The 16,928-nt window shown below is 42.0% G+C and overlaps 1 protein-coding gene across 1 annotated transcript in view; it reads right to left on the bottom strand.

Annotated features, from left to right (window-relative positions):
- Positions 1–15,052, bottom strand: part of ALKAL1 (ALK and LTK ligand 1) — a 35,248-nt gene extending 20,196 nt beyond the window's left edge. The window contains exon 1 of the mRNA XM_069853171.1: positions 14,620–15,052. Coding sequence (XP_069709272.1) covers positions 14,620–15,052 — 433 coding nt within the window. The remainder of the gene's footprint in view (positions 1–14,619) is intronic.
- Between the last annotated feature and the right edge of the window lie 1,876 nt (positions 15,053–16,928).

The raw sequence follows: 16,928 nt of genomic DNA on the forward strand, positions 1-16,928 counted from the left end.
CAGCTTTGAAACACTATAACTGCTCATATTGCCTCAGTTTCCTGCTGGGATCCAAAGTACCATATTGTACAAAAGTGAAAGCAAGCACCTGTGACAGTACAAAGGAGGTGGCTGGAAAACACATCCAGAAGTAAGAGAACAAAAATAGGAGAAACAGGCATGAAAGTATTTGGTGTTCATCTTCTATTACTTGGAGCACCTAGAGAGGACACAAGGCACAGGGGAAGGACAGCTATTCATCATTCCTACCTTCACCCATACCTAAGTCAGTTCTTCAGAAGCTATGGAGGAGAACTATTTTTAATTAAGTCACTCCAGTAGTCTTAACAGCAGAAAAGGTTGACTTCCTGTGCCAGGTGTACCTGTCCCCAAGAGGGAGTTAGCCTGCAGCATCGTGTAGATGATATGTGACCTGTGCCACAAACCCCACCCCTGATGCTGCCTCGGAGACCACTCCAAACAATAAACGTCATCATCACCATACATGACCAAAAGCCTCGATTCAACTTGGGTATATATGGAGCTCCCACTGGAGGCAATTTCAGTCCTCCTTGAAGCAGCAGGCCTGCAACACAAGGTCCTCCCCATGACAGGGATGCCTATCATGGCCATCTCCTCATGGCTGAGTGCCCTCACTTTGAGATGAGTGAATACACAGGATTCTCTTCCTCTACAACAGGATTCTCTTCCTCTCCCCAAACCCTAAAAGCTTTGAGGTAACCCTGGTAGTAGCATAATCACTACTAAGTGATCTTTACCATTCTGTTACTAAGTGTGGGTCAAGTTCTGTGATATCCAAACTGGTAAACCATACAGACACCTGGTTTGCAAAACAAATTATTACCAGTTGTGGTTCCATCTCCGACAGTCAGAGATTTGTGATTCCATGACACTTGCAGTCATGGGAGGGTGATAAAGACCTGTTCACACCTGCAGAAAAGACCCAGCCAGCTGCTGTCCTCCCTCTTCCCTGCCTGTGCCCTACTCTTGCCCAGTCATTGCACTTGGCCTTCTCTTCTTCCTCCACTCCTCTTGGCCTCCTCACCTTCACTGATTTCTGCTAAGCTGCAGGTGGGAATAGGGAGTGACAGGAATAGTTAGAAGCAATCAGTGCTATGAAGACAACTAATGACATGAACAGTAATTCCAGGAAGACCTTCCTACCTCAGCAGAACAATGACTATTTACAACCTGAAAGGCGTTGCCAGTCTACAGTTCAACACTCTCTTAAGGGCAACACACTACCCTAGAGCTGGCTCCTCCAAGCCTGGGCAGTGAACTGTGGGAAGGATATAACTTGAGGCTGAACTGAGCCAACTCACTCAAGCAACAGAAGAAGCATTCAATCATGTCTGAAGTGTCAGGATAAGTGTGCAGAGGATGGGGATGGATGTTTTCCCTTCTGTGAACTATTCAGTGTTTTCAACATCAGTTAATATTATATTCCTCCCAAGCACCCCCAGCCCTGATTGTTCTCTGCTTAACTCATCAATTGTGAAGGGAAAGTAATTGCTCACTAAGTGCTCAGACATCGTACTTCCATTTCTCAGAAAAAGAAATCACATTTTGTTGTTGGTTAAAAGACTGCAGTAAGGGTACTATCATCATGAGCTTGGAGAGGCTGAACCTTGACTGGCCAGGGGATGCAGGTGCTTGCCAACCTCTGATGCCTTCTGGGGTGTGAATGCAGGAACCAGCCCCCAAAAATCATCCTATCTGAATCAGAATATTTCCAGTGGTACCTTCCAAGTATGTCCAGAAATATGATAATAAGTAATTTCTCCATGTTCTGTTCATTTATAATGCCATCAGTTATATGCTATGTCAACAGTCATTCATCATCTACCCAGAATTTGTAGAAATACATGCCAGTGTACATACTGGCTGTAGATCTTTCCAAACATTTTTCTTTCTGTCACCTGTCTACTGATATTTCACCCTGTCAGTAAAACTAAGTGAAGGTTCTTAGCCAGGTAATAGAAATGTACTTTCAATTGCATCTGCAAAACCTTCTCCTCAAATCTTTCCCTTCTTCCTGAATGTAAGATTGTCAGTCAGCTCCAGGTAATTTCATTTTTGCCATAGTAAACCATCCTTTCAAGTTTTCAGCTTCTACTGTATTTGTTCTGATAGTTTCCTCAAACATGCAAAGCCTTAATGATTAAACACGTGTGGGTTTTTATTTAATAGAGACTTTTAAAATGCTAAAGGAAGCATGCAATAGTGTAATAACAAGAGAAAATACATTTCATTTCCTTTTATTCATAAAAGTAACAAGTATCTCATCTATTCAATAAGGAAAAAAATATTTGCTATAAAGTTACAGGTTTTCAGAACTACAGTTTCTGAAGGGGATATTTATAAGCTAATGTCATTGAATTGGGACATAGATCTAATTCTGAGACTGCCAGAGCAGTAATCTGAGATTGCATTAAAAGGAGGAAAATACATGTACATCTCAACGAATCTCTTTGAAATTGTCTGAACCTGGAGTGCCAATGTCCATGGTTAGGGATGCAGAAGTCATTGTTTGAATGTGAAATTTTGAAATAAAAGCCAACAGCAACTAAGAAACTGCATTCTGCTTAAAAATCTTACCTTGTGACTACAGTAATAAAACACAAAGCAGTTGAGTACCAGCTGCTCTCTGGATTCTCAACTGGTACAAGAAATTATTCTAGGAGCTGTCACACTCTCAAGTAACACAGTTTTGAGGGCAGAAAGACACTGGAAGGAGAGTATGTCCTCACTCCGTTCTCCTTGATTTCAATAGAAGCAAAAACAGGTCCTCAATCTGTGTGTTATTCACATGGTCTACTTAGCTAAACAATTAAGTCACAGTTCTGACATCTGATATTTATTTTAAGTTCTTTGAGCCAGATTCTCTTCTCTGAGCCAACTCTTTTTTCTATTCTGGTGGCACAGCAGCTATAAACCCATGGATTTTCCCAGCTGGAGATTCTCCCAGCATGAATAAGTCTTTACCTGTCTGGCAAAACTAGCTTTCAAATTATTTCCTCCTCCTTTGCACCCTCTGAACCTTCACCATCTTCTCATGTAAAAGAATAACAGGCCTGGTTACAGCCCTCTTTACCATGTTTAAAATATCCTTAGCCTGCATACTTACCCCTTCAAATTAAAGATTTCTCTGATTAATTTTAAATAATCTAGAGGATATTGCAACTGAAGTGAAAACATAGTCTGCTGTGATGCTAGGAATAGATAGGAATAGTTGGACTCAGATGATCCAAGAGGTCTTTTCCAACCTGGTGATTCTATGATTCTATGATTCTGTAGTATTTCAGAAGACACGCAATTGAGGATCTGCCCAAGGCACATTACTAATGAGGCATCTCAAAAGCTCTGAACCCTTGAATTAGACATTATTCCTATCTATACAGGTAATGTTTAAGAATTTAATCATATTGCAAGGTCATCCTTAAAGAAAACAACCTCAGTTCAAGTAAGCCAACTTTTTAAAACCCTCTCCACCTCAAGAGAGCAGAGGCTGTGTTAAGGGTTATCCCAAAGAAATATTCCACTAAAAAAACCACACAGCTGACCATTGCTTGAGTGGAGAACCTTGTGTTTAATTGCTGCTCCTTTAGCATTATTTCAAGTGATGTACCAAATGAAAAGATCTTTAAATGAGACTAGTTTAATGGAGATGAAAAGATCAGGGTGTAGCTTATTGCTGCTCTTATTTGAGTTTATTTTAGGCAATATCTCCCAGTGTGGAACTGATCTGTTGGATAACATGAATCCTCTCAAGGTACTGTCCTAAGAATGCTGTGGCAAGCAGTAGAACACAGCTAAGCCAGTGTGAAGACAGCACCAATTTCTCAAACTTCATCCACCTCTCTGGATATGTTTACATAGTCAAAGATCTGACTCCAGTCTCAAGATGCACTCGCACCCTAATCCCTTACGCCTGCACTCACGTTTCATTACCTAAAATCTGGAGCTCTCTAGAACAGTATGCTCAAGTATATGCTGATACATACTGTGGGCCCAAGCTCTTATCCAGCAGTGTGCAGCGGCCCGAGTGTCACAAACAGATATTTTCACCTTATAGTGTGGACTCTTCCTTGGACAGCTGAAAAGGTATTGAGTTCAAGAGCAACTGGAAGTAGGAAGCCAGCAGATCCACCCAATAGAAAAAAAGAAAGGCAGTAAGTATGGAAAGTGTATGTAGTCTAAGAAGAAACTAAACTTCTACTTGGGCATCCCACGTCTTCACTGTATCCCCTTTAGCTACAACACAGTTGTGCCCACTTCTAGGTGAAGTCCTATTCTAAGATGCAAGCTTCAACGAACACTTACAGCATTCCCTAAATATCTACATACCACATTTGACTTCCAGACATGCACTGGGATATAATGGCCCAGAGAAGTAGGCTCATAGCTTCGTGCACCAAGTCTTTCAGCCAAGGAAATGAGTCAACCTGGGAGGTAAACAATATCAAAGACAGTAATACTCAGAATGCAGCAGCCCCTTCTGATTCAATGCTTTCTAATCAGTCACTTTCCAATAATTCATTAAGACTTGAACAAAGAGGTTGAAACATTGGTTTCTGCTAGGGCTTCAGCCAACTGTAATGAAATTATAACAGGATATATTTACAAGGTTGAATATCTTGAACTCAGCTATAATGACGCTTATTAGTAATTCTTCAACGGCTGCTCAGAAAGCATATTTGTATTAGTTAATCCTTGCCTGTAGAGACTTTTATATGTGTTTGGCAAAAGAACATCAGGAAGCATGGATTTCTTTTTTTATCCCTCTCTGTAAATCCCTGTTTCTATCAAAAAATGCTGTGGGATCAAGAAATAAGCCAAACATAGTGTATATAATTGCTGTCCTGCTATTACTACTAGTGATCAACCTAGAAAACACTTAAAACTTGAATAGATATATGTTCAAAAAAGGAATTTAAAAAATAATTTAGCAATTGTACTTTGTATTGTGAACCTCTTGAACAGCACCACATACATACAAATAAGCACTATGTCTATAATTTAAAAGCTCCCTTTTCCTGCTTTTCTCCTCTGTCAGAGGTGAAATGCATAACTATTTTGAAAAGCAAAAGAAAAAAATCTCAAAACAATTACAGACCTGATAAATGAGCTTTCTTTTTTTCCTAAGTGATTCTAATAAACAGGTTAGGATATCCCTCGAGCAATTCAAATGGGAAAATGTAATGGATTATGAAAGCCTTACTATTTTGAATACTAAGCTGTGAATACGTACCTCACTCTTTTCAAGAGGAAAAGTGTATTACAACACTAAACATTCATTAAACTGTAAAAGGATAATTCACTAAAAATAATGACACATACAGGTAAGACTGGTCAAACTATTCAAAGCACTAATTCACTGAAGCTATATTTTCCTATTCATAATTTTCTTTCTGTAACAGGTAACAACTTTCATTCATGTATCAGCTATTTGAAATCACTAAGCTATCAAGGCAGATATTTCAGCTGAATCCAGAGACCTAAAATTATGCCTGGAAAGTCATTGGAGAGCTCTTGTCTGAAGGCAGAAACTCTTTTAGAATGAGATACAGAGACTACACATTGAAAAGATGAAGGGGAAATTCACTTGTTGCAGTTCTGCAGCACTCTATGCAAGTATATTGCTTAACTATTATGGCTGCTAATAAATGTAGATTCTAGAATATTTGCATAAATTAAACACAAGAACAGCTGCAATACATCAAAGGCAATATATGAACTAGTTGAATCATCTGAATGAATGCTGATGACGTGCTTAACTGCATACAAGGCAAACTGAGCACTGACAAACAAGCAAACTCTAGCAGAGTGAAAGGAAATAGAATTGAAATTGCCAGAACTTAATTAGACCCTGCTCTTTTTGAAATATGAATAGACTCCAGGTTGATTGCTGCGCACATGGTAATGTTTAACTGTACTTTACATTTCCTCTGCTTATTTTAGAAATGTTTCTATTTCTTTCTGAATTAGAACAGATTCAGAGGTATTGTAACAGATTGATAATCCAGTTTCTCCCTTAAATACCTTATTCTAAACTGCCATCATAAAGGTGTTCTCAGTGAGCATATGCCATGTTTATACTCAGGCTGAGGTCACCACAGTTACATAATTAGTCATCTTATAAATGATAACTGGGATCAAAATATTTTGAGTGTTATATATAAATGCATCAAATTTAGTGAGCTATTTAGACATACTGATATTGTCTTATCTTTGAAGGTCATAAGCAGGTGTAAAATACATGCAAATCATACATTTCAGCGGGCCAAAGCGCGCTATGCAGAAAGTACTGGCCTTAAATAAAACCCAGAAAACACTTTCCATACCCTGGAACTAAGCAATTTTAAAGTTTCTCTGGTTTTAATACTGCTCTCGCTGTTATGATATTCTAGTACTCTGAGATAGAAAGTGTAAACACAGAGAAAAGGAACAATAACCCTCAATATTCAAGAGATTTTCTATCTATTCTAAGATAACATTTCTCTCGTTAGTATATTTAATCTTCAGATTTACTCCTTGTTTCATTCCTTGCCCTGACAGGAAAGGAATAACTATCTCAGACAAAAGTAAAGAAGAGGATCAAGGCTTTTCTGGAGGTGCTGCTCAGTTCTGAGTCAGTAGACTTAAGTATAAATATGCAGTTTGGATCCGTTTTAAGGGTTCTGAAAGCCCTGACTGCATCTTAGATAAGGGTTTCTTTATAGTCCCATGCAGCTGAATCACGCATATACACTCTGAGTGACTCCACCATGCAGGTAATGTAGAGTTATCTTGTTTATGAGCAGTCCGCGTGGGTGTTAAGTTTGGTCTACCTGTGCAGGTCTTATCCACACCAATTATTTATTTGGTAGTAAAGTCTTTTCTGAAAAAGTCTGAAAACTGCCTGACATCTGGAAAAGCTGTTTGTTTCTGAATAATAGGAGGAAATCTGCATATGTTAACTTTACATGCAAAATTTGGATTTCATCATGTAATAATAGCAAGACAAACTGTTTGGGATATCTTGCTAAATTAGGACTGACCAACAGGTTCATTCAAACTTTAGGCCAACAGCATAAACTGAAATTATCATCCTGCTCTAGACTACCTTGTGACCCAGAAAACTTCTCCAGAAACCACAAGAAATCCTCAAGTTGGTATGGTTTGGCCATAAACCTTTGTCTGTCTTGTAAAAGAAGAGTTCTGAAAATATTTTTCCTAAATTTCCTAAATTAAAATTTCAGTGACAAAATAGAAGTCTCTCACATGTTAGACATGCTATGCCATTAACAGACAAAGAAGAAGTAATTACTCTATCACGATTACAGTAATAACATCACGGCTATCTCCTCAGCTATTTTAATCCAATGGGATTTAAGGATTTCACTAATCTAGTGCATATATCCAGTACTGCCACATAAACTGATGAGGTTGCATTTACTAATGCTTCAAGTCAAAGGTTCCTCCCATTGAAACACATCACATATATCTTGATATAATAAACGTTAAGAGTTAAGGAAAAAAAGGTGTCCATCTACATTGCAGTAGGGTTTGTTTTGCTTTCCACCTTTATTTTATAGACTTAAGTAAAAAGGAGAACATAATTTAAGCAGAAAAGCCTTAATTAGATTTGTGTCACATTACTCCTGAAGTTTTGCAAAATCTGCAAGGAATGCAACAATAATTGCTTTTCCGACTCAACTTTAAATAAATTTTTTCAGCCAAAGATGCAAATTCCAAATCATGTAGTAAGAGAACATATACTAAAATGAAATCTAACCAATTTACTTCAATTAATAAAGAAAGACCTAATAGACTTAAAAAAAAATATTTACAAAAAAAGTTCAAATATTCTTAGTAGGTAAAGCTGTGCCTTCACCACGCCTGTTTTTCAATTACATAGTGTTTTCATTGTATTGTTAAAAACAAAATATTAGGATTAAAAAGTAGCCACAAGTGTTAAAGTCTGTATTAAACAAACATGTTTTTATGCACTGTTTTAGTAAAGTCCATGGAGCATTGCACATCAATGTTTTTTTTGCCCAGCAGATATAATAAACTAAAAGAGAACGTAAAAATGGCCACAAACCAATCAAATGCTTGGAACCTTCATGCTTTAAATCTTGTTTATACCCTAGAGAGAGAGAGTTGCATCCTCAGTGTGTAATCAATATTCAATCAATTCTCTCGCTGAGCAACCGTTTTCCAATTGACCGACATTAAAAATCACCAAAACACAATTTAATAGCCTGTAGCACTTTGACTAAAGTAGTAACATCTAATTGACAAGTGACAAAATGAGGCATGCATCCTTAAATTGAATAGAAAAGACTAACCAGCAACTGAGGCTAACAGCTGCCCTTTCTCTAGCAAAATGCTTTCCATCGTGTATCTTCTCTTGATTTCTGGAGAACATGTAATGTCAGCTAGATACATACTGAAAGGTATCAAATACCCTTGGTTGCACTGTGTTTAATGGAAGTGACAGCAGAGCCCCTTGGAGTGCCAGCATAATCATTTCATTTGAAGAACTACCCTGATGGACTTCATTATATTTTAAACCTCCATGTAGGTAACAACTATGCTTTGTCTTTGTTCTCTCACCCATCAGCTGTCAGGGTTGGTCTACAGCCTTGACATCCTCCACCGTGACGTGGAAGATTTCTGGCTTACCCTAGATTTCAGATGCCTTCTGTTCAGTGGCCTCGCTCTACTGCTCGGCCGTCGTGTTTCCCAAACACACAATATTGCTATTACAAGTCGTATTGCACAATACACCTAAAAACCCAAGCAGTCAAGGAAAGAAACGTAGCAGCATGGTTGCAGGTCATAAAAACATCGTAACCATGAAGGAGCTGGACACAATGATAGATCCAGGCTTTTTTTGTAAAACTGAAGACTGAGGAATATATGCTCTATGCAGCAATTGGAAGTTAATCAAATTAGAAATTAGGAATGTAAGCATGCAAACTAGAGGCACTGAGATCACAGACATCTTACTGTTTGGGGAACTAGTACAGAGGTAACACTTTCTGGAAGGAAATGCTGGTGATAAATAACAGCTGACCTGAATGAAAGGCAGTAGAGTCAAGACTCATTCAATTAAACAATAGCAAAAATGGTGGAAAAAGCAAAATATGCTTACAAATATAGATATGGTTACAAATACGCACTTGTCAGAATTAAAGGTATTGGTGTGTGGAACTATATATTTATTACAGGAAACAGTAGTAATGGGTCATTTAGAAGTGCCCAATGTCAACTTCTTTAGGAGAATTTATCACTGAAAATTTGAGGATGGCTTTGACATCAAAATACTACCAACAGAATTACTTTCATTAAATATTTCTCCTTACCCAAATTAAATACTATGTAACAAAAACCGATCCTGTGTATTTTTATTTTTGGGGTGGAAATGACACCTAATTTTGATACCAAGAGGGAAAATAGTTTCTACTCAACTCCATTTCTACACTGTGGTGTAGTGAGATCCTTGCAGCCCCTCTGATCCTGTCTCAGTAACCACTGGCCTGGGCAGTATGTTGTCCTAGGGAAATATTGCTTCCAGTACCCAAGCTAGCTGCACCCTCCCAAGGAGACTGCCATACGGGTGTTCTGCTGAGAGGAATAATATCCGATATTTCACTAAATTTGTGAATTTATGAGAATATATTTTCCTTACTAGATCTTGAATATGTAGAGATTCATTTGCCTATCGTGTCAGTCTCAATAAAAATAAAGAAAAATAAATCCCTTAACTGTTTGGAATATGGATTAGATTAAGCCTCTGCAAGCAGAATACACTTGTTTGGTTCTGTTCCAGAAAAGCCTACCCACCAACTTCACTGTAAAAATGATTATTCAAAAACATTGGATGTAGAATCATGAATAATTACTATAAACCAACAAAACCGATTTTGAATTTTAATGTAACAGTTATTCTTCTTTTAAATCAATTTCATCCACTATTTTGCTAACTTCTGAAGCAATGTCTGTTTTGGTAAAAATGTGATTTTGCAGAATGTAATTTTTATTAACTCTCATCTTCTTTTAAGCCTCCCAAATGCCCAGTAGTTCCTATTAACACAATATATTAAAAAATAGCAAAAATAATTGGTCAAGACATAAGTATTATGAAGAACTCCATGTTATGCCGTACTATACATTTTAATTTCCTAGAGATAAGGAATACATTCCTCAATGGTCTCCTTTTTTACTCCAGATCTGTAAATAGATTCGCTGAAGTAGTTTAGAACAGGCACAGCAAGTCTTGCAGAATTAGGGGCTTCCAGCTTCAACTATTACTACACTCACAGGAGATTTTTTTAAGTGAGTAAAAAGAACAAAATTTCTCTTATGCCTTACATAAGCTTGCATAGTTTTGATTCATCTGTAAACTAAAATAAACCTTAAACATATCTTTCAAATCTAACTCATTAGGAATAATGGTTAAATTAGCACCGTGTCAGGGACAACTTAGAGTTTTCTTCTGTTGATGTGTAAGAAATTTTGGCTTAAAACTGAACCCTTAAGTTTAACCTCAAAGATTAAATAGTTTAATGGCCAAATTCTCTTCTCTGATATGTTATTCTAAATCTGAAGTAGGTATGCTCAGGAGACTAATTTGAACATACTGGTAAATTGAGAGTAATATTTATCTTCATTCCTTCATGACTGAAAAATAGCTAATCAAAATGCTTTAAAATATCTTGCTGGTCTCGCAGCACAAAGACAAATTTCAGCCTTCTACGCCTTACAAGTTTATATACCTCATTTTTCCCCTGTCATGGGGAATATGTAAGGAAAGAACAGTTAATGCAGACTTCTTTATTTCCCAAGACTTCTTTAAATCTAATTACATGTAAGCTATTTTAGTTCTGCAGAAAGTGTTTGAATAAAGATAACAAAGAATATCTGAGATGAATGACAAACTATTCTAGTTCTCCCAACGTGACATTCAAAAATAACCTGATGCTGAATCCTTTCTTTGTGAAATACATATTTGGATTCTTTGTAAGAAAATTCACAGTTATGCATCGGAAACAAAATAGTTATGAAAGAGACTGCCCATTGAGGAGCTTTCATAGCTAAGCTGAAAAACTTTATGAGACATTCTTAGTGAACACCACTACCACTAGCACAGAAACTTCATGGAAATCAGGCAAGTAAAGGATGTTGTGACAGGAAATTTAATCCCACTAGATATAATAACTCAAAGGAACAGTCTGTATTTTTAGTGACATCCCATCAGGAATCCTAGCAAAAAAAGATGAAAATTTCTTTTTGGTTAGTCAGAATACATTATTTCTTCTGAATATACACTTGAGAGTAAATGCTGATTTTCATTAATCAGATCACCAAGAAAAACAGGGACAGAACTGTGTGAGATAAGACTTTTGAACTTGTAGGAATAGAAGAGATAAGAAGTTAAGACAGCTAAAGTGATGGTGAAACTGGCATCTTTATTGCATATGTGGATGTCATGGGTCCTACAAAATCCATCATACAAATCTTGACATGGCCAAGAAACACACAACATGGAATATATCCCTGATTATTATGGGGAAAAAAAAGACCTAGAGCTGTTTCCAGGCAGCAGGTCACAGCAGCTGACTGCCCCAAGATGGCAGGTTTGCACGTCCCTCCTTTTTCAGTGCAGTTGTGCCCCTTTGCCTCACAACAAACCCATATCAAGTAGAGCACAGCTCATGACACAACTTTAGCCTAGCACCTGTCTTTGAGCCACAAGCCACAGTCAGACAGGGCTTTAGAGACTGACCACTCTTGCTTTTACATCTTATTTATGTATCTATAACTGAGTGGTACATGTAGGATGTCCTACTTCTTTTTTTTTCCAGCCTCGTTAAGACATGCCATGATGCTGTGCTTATCCATTATTGCCTTAGTTAAATGAGCAGGTGCTTACTGCAGTAAGGAGGAGGTCTCATCCCCTCTCAAACCTCACCTTTGGTCAAGTGCTCCAGCCACCTGGCTTGTGCTGCTTCTAAAATTCACCCAGTGGCACTCCAGGCCAGCTCTCCTCATGATGCAGGTGCACCTCAGTGACTGAGAGACAATTAAAATTAATAACACTGGTTTCAAATGCTTGGCTGGGTACTCAGATGAATGCAACACCTTTCTTGACTGATGGGAAGATGAGCCATTCTCTTTGGCTGATACTAAGATATTACCAGCCGGAGCAAAAAGGTGCTGCAACTGTGTTGGCGACAGAAGTTACAAGAAAAGGGTTGCTGACTCGTAAGAAAAGCTTTATTACAGTGCTCCACCTCAAAAAATAAACACACACCATCACAATGGGTACCAATTTGTATACTTGCTGATCGTTATAAAAACTGGAATGAACATGAAAGTGTGACTATTATTTTACCTGCCCTTTCTAGGCTGGAGAGAAAGGTACCTTCGTGGTTGCCCATGGGACACGGCATCAATGCCAGGGACAACTGGAGAACTTCCCCGGATGTTCAGCAGTTCTACCCTTTCTGTATACAATACAGGTACTAAAACTAACAATTAATAGAAAACAAAGCTTTCTTACATTTAATACTAATGAATTCAAGAAAATTCCCCTTCAAAGTTATATAAATATTATGAAATATTTATGCTTTCTATTTCTCAACACAATTATTTACTTAGAAGTAAACATCTCAAATGGGAGATACTATAGTCCCCAGTAAACCTTCTCCCACCTGAATCTAGTCACTATTACTTAAGTTTATACTTTTCTTTCCTTCATTTTCTTGAAAAAGGACATATGTAAGGCTTCGTGTATTCTGCCTAAAAATACACTTTTATATTTTTTTTCTGAAAAAGCACACACTGAGGGTTTGCTCAGAGCACATAAAAGACTTCAAGCCACAGTAAGCAATCACTCATGACCAGTCATGTTGATAACCAGCAGCACCATTTCCTGTCAGTGAACAAAACTGTGGTAATCTTTGTTTGGGCTGGCTTTCCCTTAACTACCAGAGCCTTAATGCTCTGAAAAAAACAAGGATATCTGAAGTTCATTAGGACAGTACAACCTCTTATGGATAGACTGCTCAGTCCTTGGGGCAAATCACACTCAGAAGAAGCTTACAAGGTCAGAAAATTAATTACCTTTTGCTTGGTTTGTCCTTTTAAAGTCCATTTTCCTTAGACTGCAGCATTCACACTGTGCAAGTGACTGTCCTGCCAGTCAGTTACTAACCTAACTTCTGAACTTGTCACCTAACCTCAAGGGTTTTTTTCCGCATCTCAACTCCACCTATTACCAGCCATCAGCCACAAGGGCGCTCTCCAGGGACACAAATCCCTAGGAAATCAAACTTACCTAGTTTCCCTCATCTTGTCTTCTCTCCAGCAGGATCTCTTGCAGGCAACAAGAGTAGAATGTTAGTGGGCTCCAGCAAGAGATAGTCACTATAATCTCCTCATTGCTGAACTGCACTATCATAACTAACCTACACAAACCCTTCTCACAGCTCCACCCAGGTAGGAAATGTTTCGCACAGCTCTGCATCAGAACTACCTGCAGCAGTGGTGACCCACTGCCTGGTCTCCTGGCAAAGTACAGTATGTGAACATCACCATGCAGCTGTGCTTGGCCCTGAACTGCCCCGACTTGTCACCGTGAGGCCGGATCTGTGGCACAACCTGCTCCCTGCCCCAGCCTGAGCATCTTCTGAAAGGTAAATCAAGCCCCCATGCCCAGCACAGCCTGGATCTCCTACATCTGCCCCAGCAAACCTAGAACAACACATTGCATGTGATCCAGAGAAGCTGAAGTTTAAAGAAACAGTCCAAAGTCAGGAGAGAAACAGGGCTTCCCAAGAGCTGGATACACTGTAACACGGGAATGTTGGGAGATTTCCTCAGAGGGGCTGTAGATCAACTGTGGACAGAACTGACCCCTAGCAGAAGGCGCTGAACCCCAGGGAACCTCTCTTCCCCTGTGTCCTGGGTACCCCCCATAGCTGATCCCCTGTTGGGGCGTAGGGCTGGGGCATCACCACTTTTCCAGGGCATCACCACCTCGCCGGGGCATCACCACTTCCCCGGGGCACCATCTTCTCCTCGGGAAATCATCACTTCCCCGGGGCACAACCACCTCCCCAGGGCATCACCTCCTCCTCGGGGCATCACCTCCCCAGGACATCACCTCCTCCCCAGGACATCACCTCCTCCTCGGGGCATCACCTCCCCAGGACACCACCTCCTCCCCAGGACATCACCTCCTCCCCAGGGCATCACCTCCCCAGGACATCACCTCCTCCCCAGGGCATCACCTCCCCAGGACATCACCTCCTCCCCGGGGCATCACCTCCTCCCCAGGGCATCACCTCCTCCTCGGGGCATCACCTCCCCAGGACATCACCACCTCCCCGGGGCATCGTTTCCTCCCCGGGGCATCGCCTCCTCTCCAGGGCACCCCCTCCTCCCGGGGGCATCGTTTCCTCCCCGGGGCATTCCCTCCTCCCCAGGGCAGCTCCTCGGAGCCGCGGAGCGCAGCCCTGCGCCGCTCCGCACCCTCGCCGTCGCGCCCGCAGCCGCGGCGCGGAGGAGCCGTCGGGCTTGGCGGCTGGAGGAGGCGGCGATGCGGGGCGGCGCGGTGTCTCTTACCTCCGTGCCGGGCGGCGGCGAAGAGCCGGGGCGGCGGGGCGTTGGGGCGGGGGTCGGGCTGCGGGGCGCCGCCGCTGAAGCGCCGGGAGATCACCCGGTCCCGCCGCGGCGTGCGGGGCGGCAGCGGGCGGCCGTCGTCGCCCAGGGCTTGGAGGAGGAGGTCGAGGAGCGTCCCCCGCTCGGCTCCGGCGGCGGGCACGGCCCCGCTCTCGGCGCCCGGCGGCGAAGGGGCCGAGGCCAGCAGCAGCAGCACGATGGCGGGCAGCGCCCGGCGCCTCTTCGCCCCTCGCATCTCTGCGGCTCTGGGAGGAGGCGGAGAGCGGAGGCCGGTCAGCGCCCGCCCGCTCCCCGCGCCGCGCCCGGGAGCATCGCCGCGGGCCGCCCCGCCGCTCCCGGGCGACGCGGGGACCCGACGGCCCCCCGGAGGGCGCATTTATAGACCCGGATTAGGGGAAGGGTATTAACCCCGCCGCGCGTCCGTGCGGTGCGGGGCTGTGCGGGAGATTTGCTTGGCTCCCCTTGCCCCCGGCGTCCCCGCCCCGCTCCGCCGCGGCTCTCGGGCGGGAGCGCTCGGACGGGAGAACCGGACGGAGTTCGCAAATCGGGGTGTAAAGGGCGAAAAACGGCTACAACGGCCTGAGGCTTCGGGAGCAGTTCTTAATGCCCCTAAGTAAGCTATTCTAATTATAGCAAACGGTCCGGATTAACGGGGAGGGAGGAAAATTCTGTTATTTACAAACTGTTTTATACTCGGCTTCCCTCGCAAATCCTCTCGGGCGAAAGAGTTAATCGGAGCCGCGAGGGAGCCGGCTCCCCCCGACGGCTCCGCTCGCTCCCTCCCTCCCTCCGTCCGCCGGGCAGTAACCCGGGACCGGCTCGGGACCAGCGAAAGCCCCGTCGAGCCGGCGAGCGGCCGCTTACCTGGGAGCGGAGGCCGGTGTGGCCGGGTGCAGGCAGGCTGGGGAGAGCCCCTGTCCCCGCGGAGGCTCCGCCGGGCGCGGAGCGGGGCGGTCGGTGGCGGGGGCTGCGCCCTCCAGGGCCATGCGCTTCTCTTATATAGCACCGGCGCGCTCCTTTGAGCACTATCGACTTTAGGTGGGTGGCAGCCGATGGGAGACACCTCTGGTAATCAGTCTTGGGCTCAGAGAAGGTCTCTTCTGACAAACTTCCTCCTCCCCATTTGTCCCCCGGTGGATGGCAGCTGAAAGCTGCGTTTGAAGTGCCCCTGAGCTGTTTGTGAAATTAGATTTCCCCGAAGACTGGGAAACGCTTACTAATAAAGCTTTCGGCTCAAGAGATTAAAATGTGGTTTAATTTAGCGGGATTCCCTTGGGAATACAGCAACAGAACTACTTTTTCTTCCCTTTTCTTACTGAACAAAGGAGCCGTGAGCAAAGTCTGAAGTCTATATAAATTTAGTTCTGTTTTCATGGCAAGGAAAGTGGTAGACTGCCTCTGGCAGGTGAATTCACAAACTAGAGACCTTATGAAAGTTTGTTTCTCCAAAACAGCTTTTTCGGTTTTTCACAACGAGACTTAATAAAAAGTTGGCAAAAAAAAAAGGTACTGACCTAATGAAACTATTAAACCCACAATTTAAAGGACTTGCCTCCAAGAGTAGTAAATATGTAAGCAAATAATGAGAGCTCACCTTTCAGAGAGCACTGCATACAGGTGATCTGGGTGTGGATTGAAAAGCAGAACAGTTATACTAGGCAATATTTCACATTATGACAAAATTTTCAAGTATAACTCTTTGCCAAAGGTACCGGTGAGGTACTTAATAAGAGTGGGAGAAAAAGAATAAGGATCCGAGATATCCTTGAATATGTGAAAATGGGGAATTTAGATTTGAAAGGTATTTAAACTACTCTCCATTTGTCTGATGTGTGGCAGTGCCCTACAAACTCTGTTGCCCAAAACTCTCTCTTTCCTACCCTTCTCAGACTGTCTCAGACAGAGCACAGGCAGGGCTGCATCTCTTGGGGTCTGTGTCATTGCTGGTGATGGGAAGTCAACTTCTTCACCCATCCTCCTACTCTTGTGCCATCATTCACTTAACTTTTGGGGGATGATACCGTAGAGATCAGGAATAAAATGAAATGTAACTAATAAAGGATTACAAAGAGTTTTATCACACAATTTTTTTAGAGGTTGGTACTGTACTAGATAAGCTGGTCTGACATGTAGATTCCCAGGGTGACAAAAAAAAAGAAGAGCTGATCTCTTTCTCATTACATAATTTCCTTCTTTTACCTCTTTATTGGGGGCATATGAAGAGTTTTCGTTCCACAAGCTGACAGGTTAGG

This window comes from Phaenicophaeus curvirostris, chromosome 3, assembly GCF_032191515.1.
Source record: "Phaenicophaeus curvirostris isolate KB17595 chromosome 3, BPBGC_Pcur_1.0, whole genome shotgun sequence".
Taxonomy (NCBI): Eukaryota; Metazoa; Chordata; class Aves; order Cuculiformes; family Cuculidae; genus Phaenicophaeus; species Phaenicophaeus curvirostris.